The following is a 15,283-nucleotide window of genomic DNA, read 5'->3' on the forward strand; positions in this document are numbered from 1 at the left end:
TAATAATAATAATAATAATAATAAAAATCCTTACAGATTCAATAGGGCCTCTCACCATTCGGTGCTCGGGCCCTAATAAAAATCCTTACAGATTCAATAGGGCCTCTCACCATTCGGTGCTCGGGCCCTAATAATAATAATAATAAAAATCCTTACAGATTCAATAGGGCCTCTCACCATTCGGTGCTCGGGCCCTAATAATAATAATAATAATAATAATAATAATAAAAATCCTTACAGATTCAATAGGGCCTCTCACCATTCGGTGCTCGGGCCCTAACTAGGGCTACGTTGTAGCACTTGCGGGCCCGAGCACCCGCACGTTGAAGCCTGTTGCGGTCGGTGGAGAGAGCGATCGATGACCAAGCACACATCATCGATCGAGCATGCACTTCTCCACGTTGCATGCGTTTTGCGCTCTGCGGCAGTAGGTTTGCCAGTAGGTGGCGCCATCACTATTATTACGCACAGACATATAGATCTGTTCAAGTAGGCAGTCTGATGTAGCGTGAGAAATTTTGTGTCAATTGGACAATGTTTCCGCAACTTAATTTTCACACTGATCAATAGGTGGCGCTATGATCCTGAACTAATATTCATATATGGAGCTGTTCTATTCAGGATTGTGATCATAGGTCAGTAGTTTGGAGCCGGTTGGATAATGCAGAGTGGATTAACAAAGTACTTCCTGTTTCCTGGCGAATCATTAGGTGGCGCTATGACACTGAGGAAATATTGACACATAGAGCTGTTCAGGCTTGGACTCTGACCATGTGACAGAAGTTTTGTAGTGATAGGACAATGCACAGTGGAGTTATGATAACATCGTGTCCTTTGGCGAAGGAAAATCCTTCGCCGCACATCAATGTTTACACGGTTTGAGGAAACGTCACAATTCTGACCATGATCTAATGACTTGACTGATCTGATTTGAGCTGTATATTGTAAATCAGCCAGGAGCAGTTCATCAAAGTATAAAACATGTCACTTCGTGTAGCCACCAGGGGGCGCTGTAATTTCAAGTCATAATTTCTGTGTAGATGTCATCAGGATGGCACCCTTGTCTTACATGTCTAGTTTGGACTCGATTGGACAATGTATGTCCGAGATACAGAACCTCGTGTTTTGATGGCGTTTAATCAAACTCAAGACGCCACGCCACGGTCACACAGTGTGACGAAAGGTCAATCTCTTAATCACTTTTTATCTCCATCTTGTTGTGATGGCACTGATCTTAATTTGAAGTTAATCTGATGAAAGCCCTGGGACAAGTGCATCAAGTAAAAATGTGGAATATGGAAAAAAAATGGCCACTTAATCCAAAATGGCGGCCTCCCTGTTTGGTCAAGCATACCTATCCAAGATATTTTTTTGTTTGTTATAAAACGACACATGTCCCGATAGATTTGTATAAATGTCGGCCATCGTAGTGCCGGGGTTGCCCTATAGGGGGCGCTGGTCAGTTTTTTTGCCACGCCCATTTCTTAAAACCATATGAATATCTTCAGGGGGGGGCTGTTGTTACACACATGTAGTTTGAGAGAGATAGAATCATGAACACTGAAGTTACAGCAATTTCGTGTTTCACGGCGAGTTGATGAACTTTAATGCCACGCCATTCATATGGCGTTTGACGAAAAGTCACGGTAATCTTATGTCTTCATTGTCAATGTCTTGGGACCCATTTGATACAGTTTGACATGGTTGAGGTCAGTGGATGAGGAGAAATTCATCCAAGTGTAAGACAAGCCAAAAACAAGACATTTCCTGTTGCCACCAGGGGGCGCTGCGGTTTTAAGTCATAATTTATGCATAGATGTCATCAGGCGGGGACTATTGTCTTACATGTCTAGTTTGGACTTGATTGGAACATGTATGTCCGAGATACAGATGCCCGTGTTTTGATGGCGTGTAACCAATTTTTAACGCCATGCCACGGTCACACGGTGTGATAAAAAAAAAATCCCTCAATCATTTTTTATCTCCATCTTGTTGTGATGACACTCATCTGAATTTGAAGTTGATCTGATGAAAGCCCTGGGACAAGTAAGTAAAAGTAAAAATGTGGGATATTGCCAAAATGGCCACTAAAAGCAAAATGGCGGACTTCCTGTTGCGTTTTTCATAATGCTCCATGAGACTTTTTTTCATGACTGGTCACGATACACCTATATCCAGATTTTGATGAAAATCCGTTATGTGGAAACCTAGGGGCTGGTTCCAGGGGGCGCTGTAGAGCCATTTTGCCACGCCCAATTCCAATTACTCCAGAATACTAAAATATCCGCAGACCTTGAATTTCCTGCAAAGTTTCATAACTTTTTGAGCATGTCTAGACCCTGAAAAAGCCCCCCAAAGGGAAATAATAATAATAATAATAATAATAATAATAATAATAATAATAATAATAATAATAAAAATCCTTACAGATTCAATAGGGCCTCTCACCATTCGGTGCTCGGGCCCTAATAATAAAAATCCTTACAGATTCAATAGGGCCTCTCACCATTCGGTGCTCGGGCCCTAATAAAAATCCTTACAGATTCAATAGGGCCTCTCACCATTCGGTGCTCGGGCCCTAATAATAAAAATCCTTACAGATTCAATAGGGCCTCTCACCATTCGGTGCTCGGGCCCTAATAATAAAAATCCTTACAGATTCAATAGGGCCTCTCACCATTCGGTGCTCGGGCCCTAATAAAGCTCATTCGTCACTGTACAAACATAAGATGTGTTTATATTCCAGAGTGAACAGCTAACTCAGGTCCACAAATCAACAACACTTTAAACTGTGGTTTAACACCTGTTGACATTGAATCTGCTATTTGTTTGACATTAAACACACCCGGCCTCACTGTGTGTTCAATCAAGTTGCACAACATTTCACACGCTCCTGGATATCAGTGACTTAAATATGTCAGGTTTTTTATTAAGATCCATCAATTGCTCCTTAGGAAAACACAGTGAAAATTATGAAAAACTATTTCAATGTCAAAGAAAGTGAAAAGAAAACAAACATATCTGGAAACAAACCAACACAGAAAGCGACTGAGGTGAAAACATCAGGTGATCTTGTTAAGGAAATGGCTGCAGCTTTGTTTCAATGAGTTGTGTGTTACAACAGGTTTCCTATTTACAATCCCCGGAAACTGAAAAAATGGCTCGTCAACATGAAGTGGAAGGACTGGACTCCCTCCCGCTTCTCTGTGCTGTGCATCAATCATTTTGAGGAGCAGTACATCGACAGAACAGGCAAAAGTGTGAAACTCAAAGACGTTGCAGTTCCCACTATATTTTCATCCCCTGACAAGACACAGACAAGGAAGGTTTGTATTAACCTACTCTGTGTCAGTGGAACCAGTTAGAAATACAAATCAACTGATCCTTTGTGTGGGAAAAATAGTTTCAGGACTAAACTTCTCAGAGGTCATCTCTTTTCTAACTGTAAAGTTCTAAACACCAATACATCTTCATCTGTGTGTAATAAGTACAAATAATATTCAACTTTCTCCCTGGTGTAGGCTTCCATCAAACCCAGAAGTAAGAGAAACAAGGTGAGATTTTAGATTTTTTGTTTTGTTTTAAGCATGTTGGTTAATTTCTTCTCAAAATAAAGCAGCTTTTGCTCAAATGGATCGTACTAAAATCTTGTTTCAATGACAGCAAGAAAAGTGCTGTCTTTATTTGAGCCATTCTTCACTTGCTTTATTAATGGCGACTCCCGAACATTCACGGTGTTGTTTCCTTGTCTTTTGAACCCAGACATTGGCCTCACAATCGGATCCTGGTCAGTCTCAAGCGACCACCCCTGCCACAACAAAGAGAAATATCGAGAACACAGAGAGCAGACCAGCAGAGGAAGAGCCTGTGGGGTATGTTATTTATCAACACAGACGCTTTGCTTTACCCCTCCACTGTTTCACTTTCTTTATGTGCATTATGTCAAATGTTCTATTTAAACCACAACAGATTAGACAAAGCAATACTTAAAGGTTCTCTATCGAGCAATTTGTTGTAAATGATCCTAATATGACCATGACACACCATCAGAAATCAAGGTAACATGTTAAGTTGAAATACTGGCTGCTGCGACAGCAATGCTGCAGGTAGTAAGTCGATTTCCTTTTTATTGCTTAAATCTTTTTTGTTTTAGCCTGTTTGAGCCAATAGCAGTTGGGTACCTCAGGTTGCCAGATAAGATACAAGCAAACACACTATGGAAGGTAAATGTACTGAAGCTAATACAAATATAACGTGGAAAATGAACATACTAGAGCTGGAACCACAGTACAATAAAAAATGGTGCTGGTTCTTAAAGCCAGTGAATCTTCTGCCTTACACTTTATAAAATGAAATGATATGTTTACACAGAACACAATAATACATATTTACTTTTAGAGGATTAGGTAAAATATGTTCTACTCTTTTGTCTTGTCTTTTGTCTTGTCTTTTTGGGCCAAATTAACAAAAATATCCAGAAATTAAGTTTAGCCAGGTTTTATAACATCAAAATAACTAATAAGACAATTATTCAATTTTACAGGCAGTTCTGCAATAATTGTTTCCTCTTTAATGTGTTGAACATTTCTGTTTCTATGGTTAGAGACAAAGACTCAATCAAATCTGACAAGTGGAGGATTATAGTAGATGAAGGGCTGATGAAGATTGAGTCATTTCCCCATTTCTTCCATGGAGATTACTGCGTCCCACGGGTAAGACCTATGAGTGCAGATATGAAATTTAGTATAATTCAGATAAGTGTATTATTTGCTAATTGACTTTGGACAAATCAATGAACTTTCTGTTGTCAGATGTTTACAAATGCAATATTTTGTATCTATATTGTCCATTCATCACCAACAGGATATCCAATGGGCTCCAGATGATAATTTCAGTGTAAGTAATTTACTTAAAACTTTCAAATGACTACTTCCTACAATGTATTTTAATCAAATGGTTTTCTGTATTTTTTTCCCCAGGCAGAATGTAAAGATCCTGAAAATGTGATCGAGGTACTGTATGTCTATTGCCTAAATGAAAGTATTCCAGCTCAGCTTAGTTAAATATAATCAGCCGGGGTTCTCATTTGTATGATGCTATCAATCAATCACCAAATGTTGTTTTTACAGCCAGTATTCAAGAATCTTAATTTGTCTCATAGGGCTTGACGTGGTATGACATCATGATGTTTGATTCCAGGTGAAAGAGCCGTGGCAGTGGCTTGGCCTTGATGTCAGAGGACCCCTGCCCCAAACACTGAACGGACACAAATACATCGTGACTGTGACGGATTACTACTCCAAGTGGGTGGAAGCTGTGCCAATGCAGTCGTGCCTCCCTCCGCATGTCGCAAAGCACATCGTGGACATCGTCAACCACTTTGGATTCCCACTCAGAATCCTCTCCAGGCTTCCTCATGACATAGTCCACAAAGTGAGTGTAAGACTGACTGAACCACACATATCAGAAGAGGAGAAAAATATTTCACATCAACATCAAAATATTTCCTGGAGACTACCAAATATATATATAAATATATTTGTCATCATTGAAGTGCCTGAAAATCAATTTATCATATATGTCTCATGTCAGCCAGACTCTGTTAGTGATGGTTTTGGAATCATAATTTCATCTTTTAGTGGTCTATCATCCTCACAAGACCAAGTCTGCTGTCGCACAATATGGCTGAAGATGTCGCTCCGATGTTGTAAAATCAACAATCTTTCCAATCTCTACCATTGTTGAATGCCGACTAAATCATTTTCAATTTTTCTTGGTGGAAATAAATGACGGGGTTCCATTTCTCTGCGCCGACAACAACAGGGGTTGTATGGCTAAATGAAAACATGAGATAAAGACCGTAAGCTATTTGAAAAGACAAATAGTCATGTAAGCTCCGGGGTGTTTCTGCTTGTTTTGTCACAAAGCTAATAGGAAGTGTGGCAACGAGGAAAAGAAAGCAGAAGCATATGTTTGGAGACCAAACAAACAAAGAAATCTTCAGGTGATTTCCAACGACTTTGAATGTTGTCACTTAATCAGAAATTGTCAAAATGAGGAACCTAATAAATGAACATCGGGAGTGCCACCACTTTATTGACTCTGTCATTCTCCTTACCGAATCTATCTGTGTGCCTATCTTTTCGACATTGGCAAGAGAGTGTGCTGTGTGCTTGTTCCTGAACTGGCCTCACAGACCAATCATAATTGCAGAAAATTAACTGTAGAGGAGAGGTGGGGGAGTCTTAAGTAAAATCCTGTGACTATATTGTGTCCTGAACTGCCAGTGTCTGACGTAGATGTGTGTGTGTGTGTGTGTGAATGTGTCCTCCTGCCAGATCAACAGAGAACTGAAAGATCAGCTGAACGTCAGCGTCGCTCTTGTCGTCTATCATCAGCAGACAGGCACCGCAGATCTGATCACACAGCAGCTGATTAACAGGTCTGTTTTATAATGTACTATAATATTCAGTACACCCCTGCGTAACATCATAAAAATTGATAACCATTTGAAACTTCCCTCTTACAATAAGTGTTTTGTTTCTTTAGGGCATTTATCATTAAACAAGTTAGATAGACTCCATTGAAAATATAAATAAGAACAACCTCACTGAAACTTATGTGACTGCACTTTAGATTTTCAATCAGAACAAATTGCATGAACAAGACTTTATAATAACTGTTGAGTGAACAATTTGTATTACTTATTTTATTATCTCATTTAACTTAAAGATGTAACGTATAGGAATGATTTATTAAAATGCCCCCAAAAAACAAGACCTATGCTATTTATTTTTGGTAACTATTGTACTACATTAATTCCAACAAGATAAGATATAATAATCATTTATTACTCCCACAATTTGGAAATGTGCTGTGTTGAATCATCAAAGAGGACGTTCAAAAAATAGACATCTGTAATAAATAAGTTAATATGGAATATAAACATGAAAATAGAACAGACATAATATATACAGTGTAAACAGAATAGTATGGTGTGAGTTCAATGCTCCACTATGTTCAAACCCAGAGAAATTCCCAAGTTATCGAGGTAACTGGATGTTTCATTTTGGTCAAAGGAAAAACACGGTGCTCGTCAATCAGCCAGTCAGCTGTTCCACTCTTTGTATTGGTCAAATGATTATTTACTGCAGTTTGCGGCAAAATGTGAATAAAACTTAAATAAAGTACAGAGAACTTGATTTGATGAATCACTAAACTGTGTATTTTATTATTGTTTGCATTGAGAGACCCCTAGTGGCCAAAGTTACATATTGTACTTTTAAGGAAATTACATGTCACAGTTACAAATGTGAAAACTCAGGGCAATATTTCTCATCCTGTGGCTAAATTAATTTTGCATTGATGAATCTCCCAGTTTAAATTGACTAAATATTCAGTTAGACACAGGAAAATTAAATTACAGCAAAGAAGGATCAAGAAATGGGCCCGGAGTTACAGAGTTACATTACTGATACTGTCGCTCCTCTGTGAAGTGTATTCTGCTCAGTTTTTATTTCGATTGCTTTTGATGTTTTTGAGAACTCTCTCGGAGTGTGTCTCTCATTATGTTTTCAAGTCAACGCTTTAATTTTTCTTGTCGCTGCCTCCCCACAGGATGATCAGTGATCTGATAGAAGAGCATGCAGCCGACTGGGATGTCTACCTGCCCGCCAAGGTTTTCAGTCTGTGTTTCAAAGAGCATCCACTGACCAAGCAGAGGCCCTTTTCTATGCTCTGCTGTAGAGGACTGCAGCCTGTCCGATCCCCGAGAGGACTGGATGTAAGTTTTGGTTTTTAATGTTTTCAGTTTTGAGGAGATGTCATCTTATAGAAACTGCTAAATGAATTTTGTCTTCTTGCCTCGCTGTTCCACAGTTTGCTTATTCCAAGATCCGAGAGAGTGCTTTCGTGGTGAGATAGATGGGTGAGTTGAATAGATTAAAAACAAACAAGAACAAGAACAAACCATATTTCAACATAATACTTACTTCCCTCGGGTGGAGGAGGTTGGGTAATGTCTTTTTTTAAAGAGGTGTTTTCCAGAAGGGGAAATTTGAAGATAATCTCTGGGAAGTTTGAGAAATACAAACAGGTCTTGAAAACTATTATTATTTTGCAGGTCAATGAGAGTGGAGACCCAATCGGACGTATGACAAACATGGAGGAGGAATATTTTGTGGGCCAAGGAAGTAATCTGACTATGTCGAGGATCTTCGCGCTGCAGCTTCATTGTACTTCACTTCATGGCTCCAATTTAGGAACTCTGGAATCCTGTTTTTTAAAACCTGGACACGGACATTGCTGACAAGGACATATCCTGGATATGAAGCTGCAAATGCCTATATTCTCAACCTGTTAAGTCCAATATATGTCCGGGTTTAAGCAGCGTTAAGTCCAAAAAAGAAAGCCATTTTCAGATTTGGATGTGTTTTTTTTTTGGTCAGGTCTTGGCTGGGGCCTTTCTTTGTAGAGTCACCATGTTTTCTCTGTGTCTTTGGGTACTCTGGCTTCCTCCCACAGTCCAAAGACATACAGATGGAGGTTAGGTAGATTAGAGACCTAAAAACAAGGTGTTAACGTGAGAGTGAATGGTTGTTTGTCTCTGTATGTTGCCCTGTGATCGCTGGTGACCTTTCCAGGGTGCACCCCGGCTCTCACCTAACGTCAGCTTGGATCGACTCCAGCTCCCCCATGATCACTCCAAGAATAACCAGTATATGTGATGGATGCATGGATTTTATTGTACAACCATAAACTGTAAATGTACAAAATCTAGTAGAATTAGAACAGCAGGCAGTTTGTTACCAAGAACAGGCGACCATGGATTTCTATTATGACTCAAAGTGGATAAAAGTGATGGACAGTAAGTATGAGCTTGAGATATTGGAGGCTGATAGTTACAGCATTTATTTTTACATTAGGATGTGTCTTGTGAGCTGGCCTCCTGTTTTCATGAATGGTCATTTTAAGGCAGAGTCAGTCCAGAGATTAGAAATGTCAAATTTCAAGCAGTTGTGCAGGAATTAGTTTTTGAAGTTTTTGTCTATAAAATAGAAAAAAACATATCAATAAACTTTCCTTTCTGAACAAAAGGAGTGAGACAATAAAATTCATGTGTAAATTCAAGATGAACTGTTCTGTCAGAAGGTACATTTTTCGTTTCCTTAAAGTCTGAATGCGTTGGTATGATCTGCACCTGCATGTGGTGTCCATGAGATAGAAGTACTGCAGTAAATCTACGGCATCTCAACGAGAGCTTAACTCGGTAAATCGACAACTTCAATTTAAGCACATTAATAATTATTTGAAATTGAATGTTTAGGTGTCCTGTGACACCTCGCCTGATACGTGTGTGTCTGTCGCGCTGATGTTAGCTCAGCTGTCCCACTCTCTGTGGTGACAGCTGCTGTCAGGCTGAGAGGAGAAGAAAAGTCCTCTCACACAAAAACACTTGTTTGTTTCCCTAGGGAGGAGGAAGTATTTCCTCCTCCTGTACGACTGAGGGACGAATCAAGCTCATGAGAAACCGCAGCACTTCAACAATTACTTTCTTATTTTGAGTTGTGGGTCAAAACCTCATAATTTATAAAAGTCAACTAGATGTACTTCAAATACAGAGAAGGTTTCATATGGACCTTGGTTTTTAATTATTAAAGCCATCCTTAGTAAAAAGCTTACATTTTCTAGTCATCAAATGTGATCATCTAAAAAGGTTATCAATATCCCCAATTCCATAAGGGGACTGTTTTAATATTCTAATTAGAACTGTTCCATAAGCTAAAAAAAAAAAGTCAAATATAAACTAAAACCATGTGAATACTCATTCTGCGACAGCAGACTGCAACAGGTTTTTCTTATTTTTTAACCACACCACAGAAAACCTCATGCATTATTGACTCCTGGACGAGGCCCTCCCTCGCCCCCTGCCGGCTGGTGCTGGACCCGCAGCTGTCTGTGTCTGAAGCCCGATGCCGCTGTGAGCTGTTGTCGCTGCAGTGGAGGCGTTTTTTTCCCTGTGTGCAGCCAGCCGCAAGAAATGGTGAGTAAGGAAAACAGAAACATCTCCTAATGTAGCGGCCTGTTGACTCGTCAGACCGACTTTAATCCGCCGTCATGTCCTTCGCTGTGGCTTCAAACCTGGGCCGCCAGTGACCGAACGATCCCTGTCACTAAAAGCCACCGTCCAAGAGCTGCTGCCTTTGTTTAGCTAACCTCTGCTAACGGAGGCTAGCAGACCTGCACTGGATAATGTAAACACGTCAGTTCACGCAAACAGAACGCGACAGGACAATGCTCGGGTCTTTCGTACGTATACCGGAGAGGGTCGAGATAAAGTCATTTTGAAGAATGACAGCTCAAGCATCAAACTTTTTAGTTTTTTTTAAATGGCTAACTAGCCGCTAGGGAGCTAACTAAAGTTGTCATTAGCTGCTGTAGCTCGGCTAGCGGTATTATCTACGAAACAAATGCTACGTTATAATATAAGGTAGTGTTTTGGAGTTAGATGTGGTGGTTAAACTTTCGGGGGTGTTTTTAAACTAACTAAAGTTATCATGTCCTGTTTATTGAGGAAGCGACAGTAGCTAGCAGTAGGCTAATCGCTGCAGCTAGGCTACCTCGCCATGGCGTCAGCTAGCAGCTGCAGCAGCACCGGTGGTCTTTAAACGCCAGGGGTGTAGAGATAGTAGTAACGTTATGGAGCAGAGCTGAACTGTATCTTTACCAACTCACTAAAGCTGCTGTCAGTGTCAGATTCACCATCTGCCACGCAGCGTCACTCTGTCACACCTGGCTGATACACGGACCTCCAAGTTATCAACTATCTAGTTTTACTAGTTTACAAACGTTATCTTGGGTTCCATCAAACGGATTAACGATCTGGGTTCTTGGGATCCCTCTCTGGTTTGCTGGCTCAGTGGCGAGTGTACTGAGCAGCTTTCCTCGAGATCAGCACCACCACACATCAAGTCTGACACCACTCCCATGATTTTCACCATTATTTGTTAATAAACCTTATATCCGATGAAGGCAGACGTTGTGCTGGGATGAATAGTAGATAGTGGTTATCTTCCTTAGTCTCTGAAAACTCAAATTTACAAACTCAGTGATATATATATATAATTGTCCTGAGGGTAGGATCACAGGTCTTAAGAGTGACTATAAATATCAGGTCTGAGCGGGTGTATGTGTAAGATTTTAAACATAAAAAGAAAAAGTATACATGATTACATGGCGATATCAACGTATGGACAAAGGGAAGGGTAAAAATAGCTTTGAATCGTTGTCAAATGGTTGCGGGTCAGAGGAAGTCATCTGAGTAGTAGATCAATTGTGATCAGATCAGTCAGGGCGGATGTTAATACCACGTCTGAACGGGTCATAAATAAGTTATTCCACAGTCGTCATCATCTTTGAGAAAGTTTTGTTTTGCTTATGTGAATGTGCTTGGGTGTATACTGACTCTGAATTCCACTCTTTTCATCTGTCTCCTGATCTCACCTCAGGATGTGTTTCTCATGATCCGACGTCACAAGGCGACCATCTTCACTGATGCCAAAGAGTCTACCACAGTCTATGAACTGAAGCGCATTGTGGAAGGGATTTTAAAGAGGCCCCCTGAAGATCAGAGGCTTTATAAGGTGAAATAAATGTACCCGAAACATCTGTTCAGTTGAGAGGGAAGGTTGTTTATAAAAAAAATTACATCTCCAGTTATTCAAGTTGTTTCAAGTATTAATCTGATTTGTCGTAGTGATTTAATGTAAAATCAGCAGTCTTTAACAATAACAGTGAATGATACTTGGTTGATTGTTTCAGTTGTTTTTCAAGCTATGCTGACAGTTGAATTAATAATTTTTGGTTTGAGATTGAAGGTTTTATAAGGTTTAAGACTGTTTTTTACAGAACTCTACCTCTTTTGTTAGTTGTCTTTAGTACCTCTGGTTATGTCAGACATATGTGTGCAGTGTTATGAATCAAGGAGCTTGACTGCTGTTTGGTAATATTGTATTTTAACCTGCTGTTTCTCATTAGAGAATTTCCGGTATATTCTTCCCTCCCTGACACTGATACTAAAACCTGTACTTTGTGTTTCGGCCATCCCATCCCCAACCAGTACCTGAATAATGTATTTTAACAGCTGTATGCTGCTTAACCTATACAGAAATTATGATTTATATCATTGTTTTATGACCAGGCTCAGGGTAAAACCTTTGAAAAGCAATTACATACAGAGCAAAGATGCCATAGAACTGATTTTATTACCTGGTTTGACAGTCATAACTGAACGACAAAACAAATAAGTGAATTTAGGATTACACAACAATCACTTCTTATAAATAGCATGAGGGTGAAGTCTTGCAGTTTCTGTTTTACTAGTGGGACTTTCCATTATTGTCAAATTGTTGACATTTTAGCTTACATAACCAAAATCACTTTTTCTACAAGCTGCTCTAAATACGGTACTCGTCAGTAGCAGTACATAGCAACTGCGGTTTTGGAGTGGCGCAGAAGAAGTAATTTTTTAAGTATATTGGTTTTATCTTTATAAAACCAATATACTTAAAAGGTGTGGCATAAGGTCAGTATGTACATACTCACCAAGGCCCGAATCAGCCTTTTTTGGCAGTATCTAATGCCTCACGTCATTATCGGAATATATCTATCTTTCTTCATTGTGATTTAGTGTATTCATTTTCTGTTAAATTCTCAGGATTAAATACGTGAGAACATGCCTGTTTAATAATCTTATTGCTTAAAACGTTTCCTATGAAATTAGAGAAAATGTATTAGATTATATCATGATATACATCTTGATGTTGCAATTACCAGCATCATTTCTGAAGGTTAAAGGTAGTTAATGAACAACCGGCTCTGCTTTACTTTGTTTATTTTCTTCACCAGGATGACGTGCTGCTTAACGATGGTCAAACTCTTGGAAATTGTGGCTTCACAAATCAAACGGCCCGACCTCAGGCCCCAGCCACAGTGGGGTTAGCTTTCCGTCTGGGTGGTAAGTAGTTCACCCTTTAACCAATCCCTATGTTAGACCATTTTCAGTCAGTGTTGTAGCCATTGCACCAATTAATCATTGTTTATTTCATGCCACGGTGTTTCGAGCTTCAATTTTCTGCTGCGATCTGATTTGGTTTCCACCTGGTGTCTCTTCTCTCCCTCCTCACTGCTGTCACGTCACCCCTCTCTGTCGTTCTCCCAGATGATTCATTCGAGCAGCTGAGGATCGAGTCCTTCTCCACTCCCCCTGAGCTCCCTGACGTCATGAAGCCCCAGGACTCTGGCAGCACAGCCAATGAGCAGGCTGTACAGTGAAGGGAGGGGTGGTAAAGCAGAGGGACGCACAGGGGGTCAGAGGGCGGATGCACAGGGGGAGTAAGGGGCTGAATTTTGGGGAAGCAATGCCTCAGCAGGGTGAATTTGACCTCACCTGTCTTCAGCTGGGCACAAACAAATACAATCACTGATTCCCCTTGTTGTAAATGTGGGGGTTGGTGCTTCAAAGTGGTTCATTTGTTTCCTGAAATCGGAGCGCATGCTAAATTGATACTTTCACACAAGGCCCTTCAGAGATACCTGAGGGACTTGTCATGACACTGTCAGTCATCCACAGAATTGGTCAAGGCTGAACATTAAGAATCGTACCTCGTATTTAATGAATTCTAGTCTTTATTTGGGGTAAGGTTGATGCTGCCTTACTTGTTTTTTATTTGCTGGCTTAAACGTGGGAGTTGATAAGGTTTGACATTTTTAGCCTTTTATGTTTTTGTGTTTCTTTATTAAACTATGACTAGAATTTGACATGTTTTTGGTCTTTGGCCTGGATATGTGTTGAGACAACAGCTAGGGTTTGTGAATTTCTAAGTTACTATCTGTATTTCAAGACCTGTTGAACAATATGATTCGGATATTAACTGGATTCACTTGTCAGCAGGGGATCTGGATTTCTTCGTACTTTATCTATCAGTAATTGTAGTTTTCATCCTGCGACTGCTCATAGAGACATAATGGGCTCAGTCATGAGTATCTACGACATATGTAATGCTTGTATGAACCTGGTGTTTTAAAGGAAGTGTGCCACAGACATAACAGCAAAAATATTGATTATTGATTAATTTCTATAATTGACAAAGGTTGGATCTAACCAACTTTCCTAACCAGTGTTGATTGTAGCCCATGAAATTGAGTAGATTAGATTTTGTTGGCTTCAATCATTGGGCCTAATTGATTACAGTAAACATGAAATATTTTCAGTCCAACAGAAAGTTGTGTGATGAGTTATGGAACTGTGTCTGTAAGTAGTGGGCTGTACACGTCACCCTCTTTTTTCACCAGAATCACTGCCCTTTTATTTTTTGTTTATGCTGCAACTTGTGTTGTGTCATACACCATTAATCCCAAACTACACAACAGTAAGTGAGAAAACAAAATGGACTATTATGCACAACAAACAAAAATCAAGTGTATAAAAAATGGTCATGCGAGTCATCTGGAAAACTACAATTAAAAAAACAAAAAAAACACTGACTCTGGGATGTTGAATGAAATATCAAAAAGATCAGCATTTGCAAATTGAGGCTGTTAAACAGTGGGACATGATCAGAGTTGCACTTGTAACTGATTTAACATTAAAACAACAGTTTTTCACCATTGTGCACTGTGGTGTTTTTTTTGATTGTGAAGTCCATGGTAAATATATGTTGTGTGTAACTGCTGAAATAAAGTTACTGCTATATGTAATACATTTAGTGCACACGTTTAAGCTAGTTCGATATGTTTAAAATAAATAGACACCTTGCCAATCATAGTATGCTTTGCAGTGTGCAAATATTTAGATTGAAGACAAGTTCTACCAAATTTCTATCAATTTATATTTGGGGAACCACTAATAGACTATGCACAAAGATGGCACCGTAAATGACTCATTTGGTTGTTTCTTAATTAATAGTTTGGTAAATAAAAAACATAAATGCCTAGTACAATATCCCAGATATCAAATGTATGTTTTTGTCCACCTATAATAATTAATACATTTGATTTGTATGGGGCTTCTCAAGGAATTTTAAGACTTTAAAGACACACTGTAAAGGATTAAAAGAGAAGTCGAAAAGGAAAACTAAAAACGGCTCCAAAGCAAACTGATCATCCAAAAAGTGTGATAAATAATAATATTTTGTTGGTTGACTTATTGATTATTAAATGAAATGTTGCCGTTAAAAACACTTGAATATACGTGTATATAATATATCTAAAGTGACAATGTGTA

At 39.3% G+C, this 15,283-nt stretch overlaps 2 protein-coding genes across 3 annotated transcripts in view; both read left to right on the forward strand.

The window, feature by feature from the left end:
- Positions 1 to 9,129, forward strand: part of zgc:153292 (uncharacterized protein LOC100003014 homolog) — a 108,164-nt gene extending 99,035 nt beyond the window's left edge. For both annotated transcript variants that reach the window (XM_062408263.1, XM_062408261.1), the window contains exons 2-12: positions 3,125 to 3,326; positions 3,522 to 3,554; positions 3,763 to 3,872; positions 4,604 to 4,712; positions 4,864 to 4,896; positions 4,980 to 5,012; positions 5,200 to 5,433; positions 6,339 to 6,442; positions 7,618 to 7,783; positions 7,879 to 7,927; positions 8,123 to 9,129. In XM_062408263.1, coding sequence (XP_062264247.1) covers positions 3,171 to 3,326; positions 3,522 to 3,554; positions 3,763 to 3,872; positions 4,604 to 4,712; positions 4,864 to 4,896; positions 4,980 to 5,012; positions 5,200 to 5,433; positions 6,339 to 6,442; positions 7,618 to 7,783; positions 7,879 to 7,923 — 1,023 coding nt within the window. In that variant the 5' untranslated portion in view covers positions 3,125 to 3,170 and the 3' untranslated portion in view covers positions 7,924 to 7,927; positions 8,123 to 9,129. The remainder of the gene's footprint in view (positions 1 to 3,124; positions 3,327 to 3,521; positions 3,555 to 3,762; positions 3,873 to 4,603; positions 4,713 to 4,863; positions 4,897 to 4,979; positions 5,013 to 5,199; positions 5,434 to 6,338; positions 6,443 to 7,617; positions 7,784 to 7,878; positions 7,928 to 8,122) is intronic.
- A 757-nt stretch (positions 9,130 to 9,886) lies between these two features.
- elob (elongin B) lies at positions 9,887 to 14,667 on the forward strand. Its single transcript, XM_062407325.1, has 4 exons — positions 9,887 to 10,042; positions 11,508 to 11,642; positions 12,907 to 13,015; positions 13,220 to 14,667. Exons 1-4 carry the CDS (start codon positions 10,040 to 10,042, stop codon positions 13,330 to 13,332), a joined length of 360 nt encoding a protein of 119 aa, XP_062263309.1. The 5' UTR covers positions 9,887 to 10,039; the 3' UTR covers positions 13,333 to 14,667.
- The last annotated feature ends 616 nt before the right edge of the window (positions 14,668 to 15,283 follow it).

Source organism: Platichthys flesus, chromosome 16 (assembly GCF_949316205.1).
Source record: "Platichthys flesus chromosome 16, fPlaFle2.1, whole genome shotgun sequence".
Classification (NCBI taxonomy): domain Eukaryota; kingdom Metazoa; phylum Chordata; class Actinopteri; order Pleuronectiformes; family Pleuronectidae; genus Platichthys; species Platichthys flesus.

Excerpts from the sequence above, each read along its gene's own strand:
- elob (XM_062407325.1), top strand. Across the intron at positions 11,643-12,906 it reads AAGATCAGAGGCTTTATAAG|GATGACGTGCTGCTTAACGA; the intron begins GTGAAATAAATG and ends TTTCTTCACCAG. Across the intron at positions 13,016-13,219 it reads GTTAGCTTTCCGTCTGGGTG|ATGATTCATTCGAGCAGCTG; the intron begins GTAAGTAGTTCA and ends TCGTTCTCCCAG.